General features: G+C 48.1%; 4 protein-coding genes across 5 annotated transcripts; 3 read left to right on the forward strand and 1 right to left on the reverse strand.

The window, feature by feature from the left end:
• The first annotated feature begins 1,613 nt into the window (after window positions 1-1,613).
• gale (UDP-galactose-4-epimerase) lies at window positions 1,614-4,651 on the forward strand. The gene is made up of 11 exons (XM_057059153.1): window positions 1,614-1,750; window positions 2,414-2,542; window positions 2,682-2,797; window positions 2,897-3,010; window positions 3,259-3,435; window positions 3,505-3,618; window positions 3,694-3,760; window positions 3,864-3,949; window positions 4,027-4,104; window positions 4,185-4,299; window positions 4,404-4,651. Exons 2-11 carry the CDS (start codon window positions 2,422-2,424, stop codon window positions 4,466-4,468), a joined length of 1,053 nt encoding a protein of 350 aa, XP_056915133.1. The 5' UTR covers window positions 1,614-1,750; window positions 2,414-2,421; the 3' UTR covers window positions 4,469-4,651.
• A 135-nt stretch (window positions 4,652-4,786) lies between these two features.
• On the forward strand, window positions 4,787-8,338 carry zbtb8a (zinc finger and BTB domain containing 8A). The gene is made up of 4 exons (XM_057059151.1): window positions 4,787-5,135; window positions 6,274-7,139; window positions 7,278-7,441; window positions 7,528-8,338. The coding sequence occupies exons 1-4, from the start codon at window positions 5,071-5,073 to the stop codon at window positions 7,843-7,845; spliced, it is 1,413 nt and encodes a 470-aa protein (XP_056915131.1). The 5' UTR covers window positions 4,787-5,070; the 3' UTR covers window positions 7,846-8,338.
• A 266-nt stretch (window positions 8,339-8,604) lies between these two features.
• Window positions 8,605-11,492, forward strand: hmgcl (3-hydroxy-3-methylglutaryl-CoA lyase). The gene is made up of 9 exons (XM_057059154.1): window positions 8,605-8,763; window positions 8,973-9,056; window positions 9,208-9,315; window positions 9,392-9,487; window positions 9,609-9,757; window positions 9,838-9,901; window positions 9,983-10,171; window positions 10,248-10,373; window positions 10,726-11,492. Exons 1-9 carry the CDS (start codon window positions 8,668-8,670, stop codon window positions 10,825-10,827), a joined length of 1,014 nt encoding a protein of 337 aa, XP_056915134.1. The 5' UTR covers window positions 8,605-8,667; the 3' UTR covers window positions 10,828-11,492.
• Window positions 11,493-11,915: 423 nt separating this feature from the next.
• Window positions 11,916-14,652, reverse strand: gjb3 (gap junction protein beta 3). 2 transcript variants are annotated; one of them, XM_057059433.1, is made up of 2 exons: window positions 14,244-14,652; window positions 11,916-13,795 (listed from the first exon to the last, which is right to left on the reverse strand). In XM_057059433.1, the coding sequence occupies exon 2, from the start codon at window positions 13,722-13,724 to the stop codon at window positions 12,720-12,722; it is 1,005 nt and encodes a 334-aa protein (XP_056915413.1). In that variant the 5' UTR covers window positions 13,725-13,795; window positions 14,244-14,652; the 3' UTR covers window positions 11,916-12,719. The 2 variants fall into 2 exon arrangements, with proteins under 2 accessions (XP_056915413.1, XP_056915414.1); XM_057059434.1 differs by lacking the exon at window positions 14,244-14,652 and adding an exon at window positions 13,922-14,211.
• Between the last annotated feature and the right edge of the window lie 99 nt (window positions 14,653-14,751).

Raw genomic sequence — 14,751 nt, forward strand, 5'->3', positions numbered from 1 at the left:
CTTCCTGGACACGGGAGGGAAAGCCTCTGCTTGTCCTGGAGTCAAATGAAATCAAAACGAGTCCGCCTTTCACTTCGTTACTGTTGCGGCACCAAACCCATCCAGCTCCAGTTCCGTGGGGGCATGAGTGAAAATGACTTTACAGCCAATAACTAAACTGTTGATGAGTGCGAGGGATGTGGAAGATGGAGAAACCGCCCCTATGTCGCGTGTTAATTACTGGCTTTGTGTGACCAACTGTCTTGATGAAAGAATTATTTTAACGAAAGAGGCTAATTAGCGTAAAAATTCTGTTGTCAGTGGTCATTTTTCTCATGACTTTCACTCATCCTGATTAAACACAGTCTCTTTTCCCCCGACCCACATGCAGAAGCTGATGCTGGTTTGGGTGGGCAGATCGGACCCTGGAGCCACATTAGGGTTAACCATCCATCTAAGCATCATCTTCATCGCCACATCGTCCCACCTCACATCTGCCGCCAACCAAGAAGGTGGGACTACAGTGGATTTAGGGCGGGCTGGCTCTAACAGAACAACCTTTGCTTTCAGAACCTTTGAATACGCCAAAAGGCTGCGAGTCAACATTTCTCCCCTCTGAGTTTGAAATGATTCCTTCTGTTTCTAATTCTCTGTCCTTTCACAATGGTTGGATCAGATGCTGAATGAATGCCATTTTATTTCACCAGCCTTTGCACATTTGCAGGATACAGTGTTAAGTGTAACAATCTCTGTCTTTTCTTCACTAAATAATGTGCTCTCCGGGTGTTTTAGGCAGTCAAATTCAAATTAGGTGCTTTTAAAGTAGTAATATTAATAATGATATACATGTATATTAATACACATACATTTATTGCGTAGTCATGACAAGTGTTTGATGATTCTTTAACTATATTATTAATTATATTTACAATCTGAGTTGTAATGTTGCAGGATGTGGAACTTGTTTCACATACTCTTCCATTATTGTCTTCAAATTTAGAATAGAATAGACAAATAGAGGAACTAGAGGACGAAACATAAATGTGACACATGAGATTAGTTACATCCAACTTAGTTACATCCTTCCAGTGCTTTTATCCAATTAACCTGTTTTTTGCCCCAATCCGCTATGAATGTTAGGTAGAACTTAACTGATTCTTGTGTCTTTGTGCACCGTATTAAATTAATTTCGAATAGAGTGAAACGTGGCACTTCTCTCTCTCCATCTGCTTGTGATCGTCTCTGTAGGGGACTCGGTACAATTGCCCCTCTGTACCAATGGTCAGAGGAGTGGCTTTATTGCACCGTCTCTGACGTCATCCGTGAGTCGGAACGTTCAGAAGTTGAAGGCCTTTTCGGTGCCTGTCGTTAATCCGGTTTAAACTTCAGTATAAAAGGACGTGTTTAGTTTGACAACGATCATCTTGCGAAAATTTAAGCTTCCATTGCGGCAAAGCTAACACATGTTAGTTTTTTTGTCGCGACTGTAAGCTAAAGGCAGAATTCCACACTTAAATATTCTTTAGAACAATGTTGAGTGTGACGAATCAGAGACGTTTGGGCTTTTATTTTGAAGTGAGAGAACCCGGATTTCCGGCGGATGACGCTAACTTGGCTCGTTCCACGTTTTACAGGAAGTAAAGAAATGTCGAGTGGAGAGAGCGAAACTTGTAAATGATCTGACTGGCACACTTTCATTCAAGCAGCCCGAACTCTTTTACCTGCCTTCAACGGAGAAACACGCATCTCTCCCGCAAACCAGGGAAAATTAGTAAGTTTCCCGCAGATATTAGCTGTATTTCACATCTTGTTCCGTGGTTGAGTCGGTCCATGGTTTGTCTTAACCAGATGAGATCACAGTAAAATGTATATTTCTATGAACTAAAATGAAATGTATAAGGGCATGTGTGTTTACTGCTTCTTATTAGAATTTACTTGTTACACGGGTCATTGATGTCTTGCAGATATTTATAACCACTGTAATAGCAAGGCTGGTCGCAGAAGCACAGTTGTTATTACGATAAAAGACACTGAAATGTTTTTGATGATGACGGTTTAAATAGAATGAAAACACCAGTGTCCACTGTAGGGCAGTCTAGAGTGATTCTAACAGGATTTGAACCCTTTATTGACCCATTTGTGCTACATCCCAGCAGAATAGAGCAATTCTTGATGTGCCCCAGTAGTTCTACCTGTTCCATCAGATAAAGTTCTCCACTTGTTGACCTAACAGTATATGGGCTGGTCTCAGATCTTTCAGGTGTGCTCTACAGGACGGTCAACAGCTGATCCTCTCTCATGTCTGGAGAATGGTTGTTAAACTGCAGCTGCAGTCAGGAGTCACGCCGCGGCGCGTTAACCCCGCCCAAATGACCACCACAGGATTCCTGCACGGAGGTTTGACCCTCTAACCGAGGTTTGTGGTGTCCGACAGGTCCTCAAATGGCTGAGAAGGTGCTGGTCACAGGTGGAGCCGGCTACATTGGGAGTCACTGCGTGGTGGAGCTCATTGAATCCGGTTACAAACCAGTTGTGGTGGATAACCTGAGCAATGCCGTCAAAGGTACTTTTCTTTTGATTTGGAAGGGAGCGGAGTATCATTGTTGTGTTTGTGTTGTACACACCTCTGTACATACCCTGTGTGTGTGTGTGTGCGCATGTGCGTGTGACTTTTGTGTGACCTTTTCTTGCCATAAATGTAGGCGAGGCAGATGTGCCGGAGAGCATCCAGAGGATAGAGAAGCTTCTGAACACCAGCATTGAGTTCCATGACCTCGACCTTTTGGACAAAGCTGGCTTGGAAAAACTTTTCAAAAAGGTCAGAAAGTTGCAAGAACGTATATTATTACAGGATTCAAGGGCGTCGGTAAACCGCTGCGCATCATCTCTTCTTTCTTTCTTCTTTGTGTTGTTGCAGCATTCCTTCGGCGCAGTGATGCACTTCGCGGGCCTGAAGGCTGTCGGGGAGTCAGTGGAACAACCGTTGCGCTACTACAGAGTCAATCTAACTGCCACCATTAACCTCCTCGAGGTCAGTGACGCCTGTGCTTCGTCCTAAATTGGCGATCCTCTTCTTCTGTGGTGTTGTGCATGAAAACCTGTGCTTGTCTGGTAGCGCGTCGACTAATTCACACTGCATCCCTGTTAACATTGTCAGAGATCATTGCTTACCCTGACGTTTGTGTGTGTGTGCGTGTGTGTGTGTGCTTCAGAGTGTTACCAAACCGCCCGCTGACTGTACGCGTGTGCCGTGTTTGTTTGCATCTGCATGTGTCTCAGGTGATGCAGGCTCACAGAGTGCACAATTTGGTCTTCAGCAGCTCGGCCACGGTCTACGGAGACCCTCAGTACCTCCCCATCGACGAGCAGCACCCCGTCGGGGGCTGCACCAACCCCTATGGCAAGACCAAGTATTTTATTGAGGAGATCATCAAGGACCACTGCAAAGCCGAGAAGGTGGGAAGAACAACGACGACTCTTTGAACAAACGACGCCTGCGTGCTGTTACAATCCCCTGCTCCGTAGGACTGGAATGTGGTTCTGCTGCGATACTTCAACCCAATCGGCGCCCACGCCTCCGGCCAGATCGGAGAGGACCCTCAGGGAATCCCCAACAACCTGCTGCCATATGTCTCCCAGGTACCTGGACTACCAGCACAGGCAGGTTCTTGCCACCTTTCGTTACTGATCGTGCCCGAATTGTCCCTCCGGTAGGTGGCGATCGGGAGGAGAGAGTGTCTGAGCGTGTTCGGGAACGACTATGACACGGTCGATGGGACAGGTAACTTTGGTGGAGGGAGGGGGGCTGCTCATTGTAATAACCTGTAATAAAGCACCATTTTTTTTAAATGATCGCGCAAACAAGGCTGGATTTCCCTTGTTAGGTGTGAGGGATTATATCCACGTTGTGGACCTGGCGAAGGGACACATCGCAGCTCTGAGGAAGTTAAAGGAGAGCTGTGGCTGTAAGGTAGGCGGTAGAACGCGAGGAAGGCCTTTTCCGGGCTGGTTCCGTTAAAGCGTTTGTGGGACATTGTTTCTCTGCAGACTTATAATCTTGGAACGGGGAAGGGCTACTCTGTGTTCCAGATGGTAACAGCCGTGGAGAAGGCGTCAGGCAGAAAGGTGAGTGGATCTGGCACGCAGGGGAGTGTGTAGAACATCGGTACGTCGTCTCCACGGTGAACTCGCCGTTGCTTCTGCAGGTTTCGTACAAAGTCGCGCCGCGGCGGGACGGAGACGTGGCCTCGTGTTACGCTGACCCCCGTTTAGCTGAGACCGAGCTGGCCTGGAAAGCTGAATTTGACCTGGAAAGAATGTGTAAGGGCGGAAACATCGGCTCCTCGGCCTGTTTGCGTTTATCAAAATCCCCCCCCCCCAAACTCTTCACGGCCTTTCCACAATAATGTTTTGTGCTTCCTCAGGTGAGGATCTGTGGCGCTGGCAGTCCAAGAACCCCACAGGATTCTCCAACGGGACAGCGTCCTGATGCCACACGGCCACCGGCGCTGAAACCCAGTTTTATCAGTTCTGTTCCCGCCAAGAATAAATGATGACGCTTAATCGGAGCGTCACTATAAATGAACGGGTTTTCTATCTACCTGGAGTCAGCAGAATCCAGGTTTTTGTTGGTACTTTCAAATCATTCTGAAATAAATTCCTCATAACACTGTATTGAAATGATTACTAGGCGATTAAGTGCTTTTCTGACCCATATGAGAATAATATTAAGCGGCACAGAACCAAAGTGTGAGTGTCACAGACGCCTCGGAAAAGATGGAGATGAGGGTTCTGATGGTCAGTGGAAAGAAAACACTGGCCACAGCTTCACCCTGCAAAAATAAAGTGGAATCTTTGGATCAGTCTTTGGTGGTTGCCAATATCCTGTCCACATGCTGGATTTACGGGGGCACTAGGGCTTTAAATGGCTCCTTGAACCCTCGGGCACCATGTTAATAAACACCCACGTCAGCACGGCTCTCCAGTCGCTTGAGCCGGGTTTCGGTCTTTAGGGCTGAGCAGGAAGTGGCTGGCGGTGGAACCCGGACGAGAAAAGCGACACAAACGGGCTAAAAAAAAAAAAGAAAAAAAATGGATATAGTGGCGGACTTGGGGGCGAGCCGACTCTATCGGGCGTCGGGTGAATCGAGCCACCAGTGAGTATCGAAAGGGGGTTTTTGTCAGGGGTATCACGGTGCTGGGTGTAAGCGGGTCGTGGCGACACATCACGCCTGGGAAAGAGTCGCTGGGTTTGGGCAGCAAGCGGATCGTCCCCGCTCTTCGCTTTGCGCTCCGGACCTCCGGGGAGAAGCGGGGGTGGAAACGGGCGTATTATTCTCTGTATGACAAACCGCGTTCAAACGTGTATTTATCACTTCGCAGCGTGTTGGAGGTCCGTGTCTCCTTTTTTTGCCTCTATTGTGTGCTGGCTGCTGGAGCCTGAAGTGGGCGTCGCTCTAGGACAGACGGGGCTGCTCCGGTGCGCCGCTGCCCGCTTTTCTCTCGGAGGACTGCAGCACTCCGGTGTGCTTTTGTGGGTCGAGCCCATCTGGATGAACGGATGATGGCTCAGGCGCTGTGTTCGGATGGGTTTGGGGAGTCCAGCGGGGCGGGAAGGGCTCTTTTTTGGCGGGTGTTACACTGGGGGTTATCGGGCGACGCGCAGCAGTCGCCGAGTGTCGCATTACTGAAAATAAACGCGTGGAATTGTGCGGACAGTAGATCATCACCGCCTGCTTACTGTACATTAACTATTGTTGGGGTGGCGGCGTTTTCTCTGTCTTTGGGGGGCAAATTCGGACATAGGTTCCAGAGCCCCCCCAGTGGAATAAAGCGTTTCCTGTATCTAGCTTGCCCCCTCCCGCAACGGCTATATGGGTTTTGTCACCCAGTGCGTTCTGACTGAAGTCGGGTGTAGCCCATTAATAGGAGACTGTGACTGACGGTTGACTCAGCCAATCAGAGCGCGGGATGAAGTGGTTGTGGGCGGGCACATTCCGCAGACGCTGACTGGGAGATAAGTGGCAGCTTCAATATTAGGGTGTAATTCTTGGGACGTTCCACATGTCAAGCTGCAGCTTCCTTTGTGTCAATAGAGTTTTATCTGGAGGGTTTATATTTCAATCTGAAACTCTCTATTTTGAAGTTTTCAGTCAGTTTAGGTGACAACATCGCCAACACACGAGCGTAAATTTCCCACCTGAGTTGCTAATTGAGGTTCTGATGCAGCACACACCTTCTTTCTTGTGAGGGTCCGCACGCTCAGTGTGAGTTTTGTCGTGTCTTCTCCTCCAGGCAGCCTCAGAGGTGGTTCAACACTGCCGACATCACAGTGTCTCACCAAAGCAATCTGCTGAAGCAGCTCAACCAGCAGCGGCGGCAGGAGCTCTTCTGTGACTGCAGCGTGCTGGTGGAGGGCCAGCTCTTCAGGGCCCACCGCAACGTCCTATTCGCCAGCAGTGGCTACTTTCGCATGCTGCTGTCACAGAGCCCCGATGGGCTGTCTGACTCTGTCAGCGCCAGCTTCGACGTCTTCAGCCCTGAGACATTCAGCGTCATCTTGGATTTCATCTACTCCGGCCAGCTGGATCTGTCCAGTCACAATGTGATCGAGGTGATGTCTGCAGCTAGTTACCTGCAGATGAACAATGTTATCAACTACTGTAAGAACTTCATCAAATCCTCCTTGGACATCAGCGTAAAAGATGAAGACAGCGAGCGCTGCCTCAGCTTGTCCGAGACCTGCAGTTTCACCAGTGGAGCAGGGGAAGAGAACTCAGAGCAGCAACAGCAGGGACCCAGCTCGGTCAGCCCGCCGCCGGCGCTCTGGACCAGGGACAATTCCAGATCTCAGTCCAGCTTTGTGGGGAAGGAGTCAGATCAAGAGGCCGTGAAAAGTAACCAGAGCAGCAGCCCCGTTAATGAAGTCAAGACAGAGGTAGATGAGCTGACGGACCCTCATGACCCGCTTTACACCTTACCCGGATCAGAGCGGCGGAGAGCCAAGGGAGGGACCAAGAGAAAGGCACCTAACGGCAATAGCTCCAACCAGAACGAGGAGCTGGACATCCAGGAGGCGAGGGCGCAGAAGGCTGAGAAGGCCGAGGAGCTGTACGCTTCGCTGCCTACGATCGTAGGCGTTATCGAACACTTTAATAAAGGTGAGTGAGGTAATGGTTGCTTCGCCTCTGAGAAAAATAAAAGGGCTCATCGCAAATTGGCATATGGTTCTTTTATTTTAAAGCATCCTGAAGTGGTGGCATTCAGGAAATGACAATGGTTTCTCTTCCTCTTTGCAGACCCTGTTATGCGCTTCAAATGCCCCTTTTGTACACACACAGTGAAGAGGAAGGCCGATCTGAAGCGTCACTTGCGCTGTCACACTGGCGAGAGGCCATATCCCTGTCAGGCCTGCAACAAACGCTTCACTCGTCTGGAGCATCTTCGTAGCCATTTTGAGACAGTAGGTGTAATAAAACCTGAATAAAATGAGAATTTTTTAGCTCCGATAGTTTAAAAAAATGATTACGTTTGTATTTTCTTTGGCAGATCCATCAAGCCAGGAAACTGGTGTGCAGGCGGTGCAAGAGTCAGGTGACGGAGGACACGGGGCACGTCGTGTGCGAGGGCACGCGGCGCTACCGCATGTGCACCTCGTGCCTCCAGGAAGTGGGCTGTGACAGCATCCCCATGGACATTCTCAAGGGCAGTGGTGAGGAGCCATCCCTGTTACTCGGGGTGGATGGAGAAGAGGAGGGGGACACCAAGAGGAGCTGGATGGTAAACGATGACGACGATTTGGCTGAAGACTCGGGGGCCGACCTCATCATCCAACAAGTGGACGACAGTGACGAGGAGCTGCAGTGAACTGAACCAACTAAAGCACGCGTGCTGAAGCCATGCAAGAGAATTTATCCATCAAATGTTTCACCCTCTGAAGAAAATACGTTCATTTCTTACAATTGGTTGAGTTCAGGAAATCTGGTTTGTGTTTACTTTCAAGGAAATTATTGACACGCGGTGCAAAATGGCATGCTTCTGTTAAGCTTCATAAATATATATACAGTATTCAAAGCATGCATACTCAGTATTCTTTTGCTCCAATTATAGTTACTCAACAATACTCGATATTTTTTATATGCACGACAGCAGACTGTTGCTCTTTTTATGTAACTGGTTTGATAAAGGCCCACTTTTAGGCAAACAAAAGACTGAATATTGACGCCCGACTGTGTTGATGAAGTCACTGAAGAATCCCCCCCTCTGTGTCACCGTTGCAATGGTCTTTCTGTTTGTGTATAAAGCTAATTTTAATTTATTCGTTTTGTTATAATAACATTAAATATATTTTTTTTACGGATTTGTGTGCCTCTTTATGTCATTTCCACTGTTACAGAACAAAAACCAAATTGCATTAGGGACAACAGTAGCCCACAGTGTATATAATTATGTCATGAAGCACATAAATGCAGCATGTAGAGTGTAACAAAAATGCGTATTTGCAAAATATATACATCGTGATTGAAGTGTTAAATTTGAACATTTTGTTGGAAAGAAAGTTGGGATACCTGTCCTATGATTTCAATATTCATTCTTATTCCTGGCCCATAGGTGGCGCCCTCGCTGCACTTTGCTTTTCTTCTTCTCCCCTTTGAGGACGGTGTGCGCCATAGTGGACGTTGCACCGATATGGCAGCTCTCGCCATGAGAGTCATCAACAGAAGTACTTTAAATGCAGCAATGTGTCAGCACTATCTGGCCTTTAGTTCAGCAAAGTTGCAGTCAGTGAGTGTTCATGCTTCATATCCTACATGTTGATGTCTCGTTTACCGATCAGTTTATCTGGCTATGCTAGCCAGCTAACTGTTAGCCTGTTATGTAGGTGACTGGTTATTGTTGTTGTTGTTGTTGTTGTTGTTGCTGTTGCTGTTGGCAGTATAAGGTGAGTTAATGAGGAGTTAAAATTAATTCTACCTCATTACATGTCTGTTTAGACTGGTGTAAGAGCTAGTGAAGCCCTCCCAGGCAAGGTAAAAATAGTGGAGGTAGGACCAAGAGATGGACTCCAAAATGAAAAGGTAACGTTATTGTGAATCACTTGTTAATAATATAATAGCATCATTAGAATATTTTGTGAAGCATAAACACTCTACAGTGCAAGTGCATTGTTTATATATTGATAGTGAGTTCCACCACTTATTTATTCGTTTTGCTGCTTTGATTTTTTAGACTATTGTGCCCTTGGAGACAAAAATTCACCTGATTGACATGTTGTCAGCGTCGGGGCTGCCAGTCATTGAGGCCACCAGCTTTGTGTCCCCAAAATGGGTCCCCCAGGTGAGCTTGTTATTGCCGATGAGGTGAAATTTTGGCCTTTTTTTCTGCAGTCACAAGTTATTGTGTTAATTACTAGATGGCAGACCAGGTGGAGGTAATGAAGGGGATTAGTCGGAAACCTGGGGTATCTTACCCAGTTCTCACCCCCAACCTCAAGGGCTTTCAGGCTGCAGTGAGTATGAGGCAATATCATCCAGCACTCTCGTGAAAGCTTTATATTTACTGTACATCTTGCTTTTCTAGAGCTATTTAATTACTTTCCCTAAATTTCTCTCTTCTTGTTGTGACTACAGGTGAAGGCAGGAGCTTCGGAGGTGGCCATATTTGGTGCTGCATCGGAGCTGTTCAGTAAGAAGAACATAAACTGCTCGGTGGATGAGAGTTTACAGCGCTTCGATGAGGTTATGAAAGCCGCAAAAGAAGCCGGTGTGCCGGTTAGGGGGTATGATTACAGGCCGGCGCCCCTCTCTGACCTTAGCTGTTGTGTCGATCAAAGATGAACTCTGTCTCTCATCTCTGCAGGTATGTGTCGTGTGTTCTCGGGTGTCCGTATGAAGGCAAGGTGGAACCTGCAAAAGTTGCACATGTAAAAATGCTTCCATTGTTAGGTTAAAATGCACAATAGCGATTAATCCAAAGCCTCAAACTTGATCTCCTGGTCTCACAGGTAGCCAAGCGCCTGTACTCCATGGGCTGCTACGAGATCTCTCTGGGTGACACTATCGGAGTGGGGACTCCTGGGAGCATGTGTGAAATGTTGAAGGTGGTCAGCAGGGAGGTGCCGGTCAGTGCCTTAGCAGTGCACTGCCACGATACCTACGGACAGGCCCTGGCTAACATCCTTGTGGCTTTACAGGTCAGTCCGCTTCCAGTTATTTCACTGCGTTGGGGTGGTGATGGTGCCATATTTTACAGCTTCCCTTGTTTTGCAGATGGGAGTCAGTGTTGTCGATTCATCGGTAGCTGGACTGGGTGGCTGTCCATATGCACAAGGAGCCTCCGGGAATGTTGCAACGGAGGATGTAGTATATATGCTGCACGGGCTGGGCATTCAAACAGTAAGATAGCAATTTATCTCTCTCTCCCCCCTGTGTATGTTAGGAATTTACCTTTTAAAGCTTAATTTTTTGCACTCAGATCCAGGGAAAATCGATGTTTTTGGTGTTGCCATCTGTGCTGTTAAGGGACTACTTTAAGCATCAAATGTGGATATTAGAAATACAGACACACTATTAGAAACTTGTACTTATAAAGATGAAAATGAGCCTTGACTGTGACAACGCTGTGTTACGCTGTGTCAACAAAGTTCAATTAAACTGACACGTAAATGAATTCAAAATGAAAGTCAGTTTGTTAGAATAATAAAATGGAGACGTGACCTCAGGCGTGTAACTGCTGTTCTTATTTTAGGGGGTGGACCTGTCCAAGGTGATGGACGCTGGAGCTTTCATCTGCCGAAGCCTCAACAGGAAGTCCAACTCAAAAGTGGCGCAGGCCACCTGCAAGCTGTAGCCACCAGTCCAAGGTCCACCAGCTTCCACTGATCGTCCATCTTCTTTACCTTCACTGGTCCGTGCTTGAGTTCCACTTGTGCTCTGTGGTGCCATGAAATCCTATCAGAGGTTGAGTTTATGGTAAAAACGGTGCCTTATGTACACTGAGTGCAATCGCTGATCCCATCCAAAGATGTGCCGTCACTTGGTTCTTAGTGTGCTTACATTAAGCCCCGGCCGCTCGGGCAAGTCAAAGTCAGGCGAAGACTTTGTTGATAATAAATTAACCAGTTAAAATGTCCGAGGCGGGGACAAACTCGCTGGTGATGTGGGACAGAGGTGGAAGTGTTGCTTTGATTTCTATCATGCCGTTTATCCAGCGATTATCATCTCTGAGCCCAACGAGCTGCATCGCTAAGATCTGCGGATCCTGAATCAGCCCCATCACGTGGTTTAGAACTATGGATTGAACACCTGTTTTAACATGTAGTACTTCTAGTTTTGAAGAAACGGGTGCATATTTCCCTACTTTTGGGAGCCGAATGTGTTTTGATCGATCCTGCGAAGAGTCGTGACCTTTTGTTTTAAACAAAGCGAACGTTTTAGAGCAACGGGGCTGTTTTTACAGCCGTATACAACTGTCACTCTCTTCCTAGAAAAATAAAAGTTTATTTCATAACCAGCGCTGTCGAGCTGACGTGTGTTTTCATCCCTATTAAATTCGTTAGTCAAAATATGTCTGAACAGAGGTGCCGACGACAACGAAGCGTGGATGTTAGCTGTGTGTCCCTGGACACTTTCCTTGACTGGACACACACACACACACACACACACACTTTGTAAAGGAGCCATTTAGCAATCTACAAAGCTAATCTGAGGGGGAAAACACTTGCCTTTGCCACGCCTGATAAAACAAGCCAAACAAGACCGACGGGCAGACTGGGATTCTTCAGACCTTTGTTCTCGTCGTCTACGCTAAACTGCCTGGTCACGCTGACTAATCAGACAAAAGATGAAGACCGAGCATAATGAACGGAAATGTTACTGCCGACGGATCGACTCATGCAGTGTTTCTAAACCCCACGTACAATCAGCAGGACAGACACATTCCTATTCAAAATATTTATTACTTTTACATAAAAAAGGAATCTGTATATACAGTATAGGTGCAGAACAGTGAGGGATTAGTGACCAACACACATCTGATGTCCAGCATTTTTCCCAGCTTCTCCTCTGCTCCTTCCAGAAAAGGTCAAATAAGCAGCAGCATCACTCTGGCCTTATGACTGATGGCAAAAATAGATGCCGATTAAACACATTTCCTTTAGCATTTAGGTATACGGCAGATTTTGATCTCTTCTCCAAATGACTTTGCAGTGCAACAGTTTCCTATTCCGTCATTTGAGCAAAAGGCCCAGACGCAACATTTGCGATTCTTTAAATTACAGCAGTTTTGCGTTTGACTTTTACGCCCGGAGAGGAATCAGATCCTTTTCAACAGAATCTGAGGCGTTGCCCTAACCCAGACAAACAAACCACTGGCTTGAGAGGCTTGAAACATTGACTGCGGCGACTCCTTTCAGGAATGTTCAGCGAGACCTCGACAGACCGGTGTAGACGTAGGCGGGCAGAGAGGATGCCGCTGCCAGGCGTGTCCTCGCCTCTCCTCCGCTGCCTTTCATTTCCTTCCCCTGGTGTGTCAGAGGTCCACAGCCGAGGGAGGCCGGACAAAAAGCTCTGGAATGTTCCACAGGTTGAGGGGATACTGTAGTGAGGCAAGCAGGCCTTTATTGTATTTATTTCTCTTTAAAAAAAAAAAAAAAAGGCACACGGTTCAAAACAAATCAATGAGGCTCCGGGGGAGGCTTGTAAATATTGTGACTGTTGACTTGGAAACTGAAAGTCAAACGCTCAAAGCGAAGAGTCCAGCCGGGATGACTCCGCTTCCAGGTTCTTACACAACGACCTGAAGTCCAGCACCTGGTCTGCGTTCAGGGGTTTCCTGCTGGGTTCCAGTCCAACCACTGTCGGCCCGTTTATGCCTACACTGGGCCCCGCAACCGGCCATGCAGACAGATTGGGGGCAGAGGCCCGGATCTTGTCGTTCATCCGAAGACTGTCCAGCTTATATGTAGACTTGCACGCGGTCCTGAAGGACGGGGGGTTGTCCTTCAGCTCCGGCTTCGCCATCGTCACGTTGCAGTTGTTGAAGGGGTCGTCGCTGTAGTTCTCCGGCGCTCTGTTGCGATGGTGCCTCTTGACCTTGTTGGCGCACCGCACGACGCGCTTGGCGATGAGGTAAATGATCTCGCAAATGTTGAGGATGATGCAGAGGGCCGAGGCTCCAACCATGAAGTAGGTGAAGACCTTCTTCTCGGTGGGGTGGCCGATGTAGCAGTCCACCTGGTTGGGGCAGGGCGACACCTCGCACTTGACCAGCCTCGGCAGGTAGAAACTGTCGTAGACGTGGTGGAGGATGTAGAGGAAGGCGACCTCGATGCCCGTCTTCACGAACAGGCTCAGCATATACGTCCACCACAGGCCGCCGTGCTTCTTGCCCGTGTTGTTGTACAGCTTCTTCCCGTCGCCGTGCTTGGCCCTGAATTTGCGCTCGCGGTCGTCACGGTACGCCACGTGCATGACCACCATGAAGGACGGGCACGTGACGAAGATGAGCTGCAGGGCCCACAGGCGGATGTGGGAGATGGGGAAGAAGAAGTCGTAGCAGACGTTAGCGCAGCCCGGCTGCTTGGTGTTGCAGTCAAAGTCCTTCTGCTCGTCGCCCCACACGCGCTCTGCCGCCACCACGTACACCATCACCCTGAACACGAACACCACCGACAGCCAGACCCTCCCGAACGCCGTGGAGTATTTATTCACCCCACTGAGGAGGGCTTGGAAGGTCTTCCAGTCCATGGCCTTGAGTGTCAGTCAAATAGGTCTTCTCTGGAACTCAGCCTCTTTCCTGGTGACTTAGCTTTTAGGACCTGATGAGGAAGACGGAAGAATGAAGAGGTTTTCAATCTGATAAATCTGTCAGAAATACCTCTGAATCCTGACCTCATTTATTTATCTTAAAATATGTTATCATAAAAAAAAGACATCCCACACACCTCACTTACCAACCTTTAGGAGTACGGTAACACACAAGCCGTCAGCACATCTACAGCACATCTGTATCAACGTTTCCAAATAATTATCTTGCAAGTGAAAGATGCTGATTAGAATTTCGGGTCACCTAAGGGCGCCGAGGCTGTGCCATTTTGCTATTTGGAACCAAATGATTCTAAAGGCTGACTGGATACACTTCGAAACTGCGGCTCCGTTTCGGTGGTGTTCGCATGGGAGCGAACGCGCTCTTCTCGATCGCCGGGATTCCAGATTTATTTCCCCCTCCCCATCGTCTTAAAGCGATCAAAAGTTCCTCAAACTCACCCAAAGAAATATTAGTCCATTATCACACGAAAATCGCGACCTGAGATGTATTTTCTGCGTCCTTCTCGCCGCTCCGGAGTTGTTTTAGTCCCTTAACGCACAGATTTGGCTTCCGTCGTCAGGTAAAAGAAATGCAGTGTTGGGAAACGCGCATGTGGGTGTGGTTAAAGAAGGAGGACCGGAGCTGCTCAGATGTTTCCCCTCTCGGCCTCTCTCAATCAGCCCATGTTGCTTTGACAAAGCCCATTTCCCCCGGTAAACCTAGTCCCAGACCCCGTTTCCATGTACTTGGGGTGTCAGCTGACCCGGTCGCGCAGTCAGTGCCAGATGTGGCGACGTGAGCCCTCGTAGGAAACGGGAGACAGGGCAGACTGATAGAATCCAATTTTATGTGTCAGTTTTTTGCAGCCGTCCTGTCCCAACATGTTTCAAAGCTGTTGACTCAATCAGACGGGGTGAGCGGCTGGCACACCCTAAAGAGAAGGCACGTTTGCGGTCGTGCGCGTTC

Source organism: Takifugu flavidus, chromosome 16 (genome assembly GCF_003711565.1).
Source record: "Takifugu flavidus isolate HTHZ2018 chromosome 16, ASM371156v2, whole genome shotgun sequence".
In the NCBI taxonomy this organism is placed as follows: domain Eukaryota; kingdom Metazoa; phylum Chordata; class Actinopteri; order Tetraodontiformes; family Tetraodontidae; genus Takifugu; species Takifugu flavidus.

Bases quoted from the DNA above. Each gene is read 5' to 3' on its own strand.
- gale (XM_057059153.1), top strand. From the start codon at position 2,422: ATGGCTGAGAAGGTGCTGGTCACAGGTGGAGCCGGCTACATTGGGAGT. The intron at 2,543-2,681 runs GTACTTTTCTTT...CCATAAATGTAG, and splicing joins CCTGAGCAATGCCGTCAAAG to GCGAGGCAGATGTGCCGGAG. The intron at 3,761-3,863 runs GTAACTTTGGTG...TTCCCTTGTTAG, and splicing joins TGACACGGTCGATGGGACAG to GTGTGAGGGATTATATCCAC.
- zbtb8a (XM_057059151.1), top strand. From the start codon at position 5,071: ATGGATATAGTGGCGGACTTGGGGGCGAGCCGACTCTATCGGGCGTCG. The intron at 5,136-6,273 runs GTGAGTATCGAA...CTTCTCCTCCAG, and splicing joins TCGGGTGAATCGAGCCACCA to GCAGCCTCAGAGGTGGTTCA. The intron at 7,140-7,277 runs GTGAGTGAGGTA...TCCTCTTTGCAG, and splicing joins TATCGAACACTTTAATAAAG to ACCCTGTTATGCGCTTCAAA.
- hmgcl (XM_057059154.1), top strand. From the start codon at position 8,668: ATGGCAGCTCTCGCCATGAGAGTCATCAACAGAAGTACTTTAAATGCA. The intron at 8,764-8,972 runs GTGAGTGTTCAT...ATGTCTGTTTAG, and splicing joins GTTCAGCAAAGTTGCAGTCA to ACTGGTGTAAGAGCTAGTGA. The intron at 10,172-10,247 runs GTCAGTCCGCTT...CTTGTTTTGCAG, and splicing joins ACATCCTTGTGGCTTTACAG to ATGGGAGTCAGTGTTGTCGA.
- gjb3 (XM_057059433.1), bottom strand. From the start codon at position 13,724: ATGGACTGGAAGACCTTCCAAGCCCTCCTCAGTGGGGTGAATAAATAC.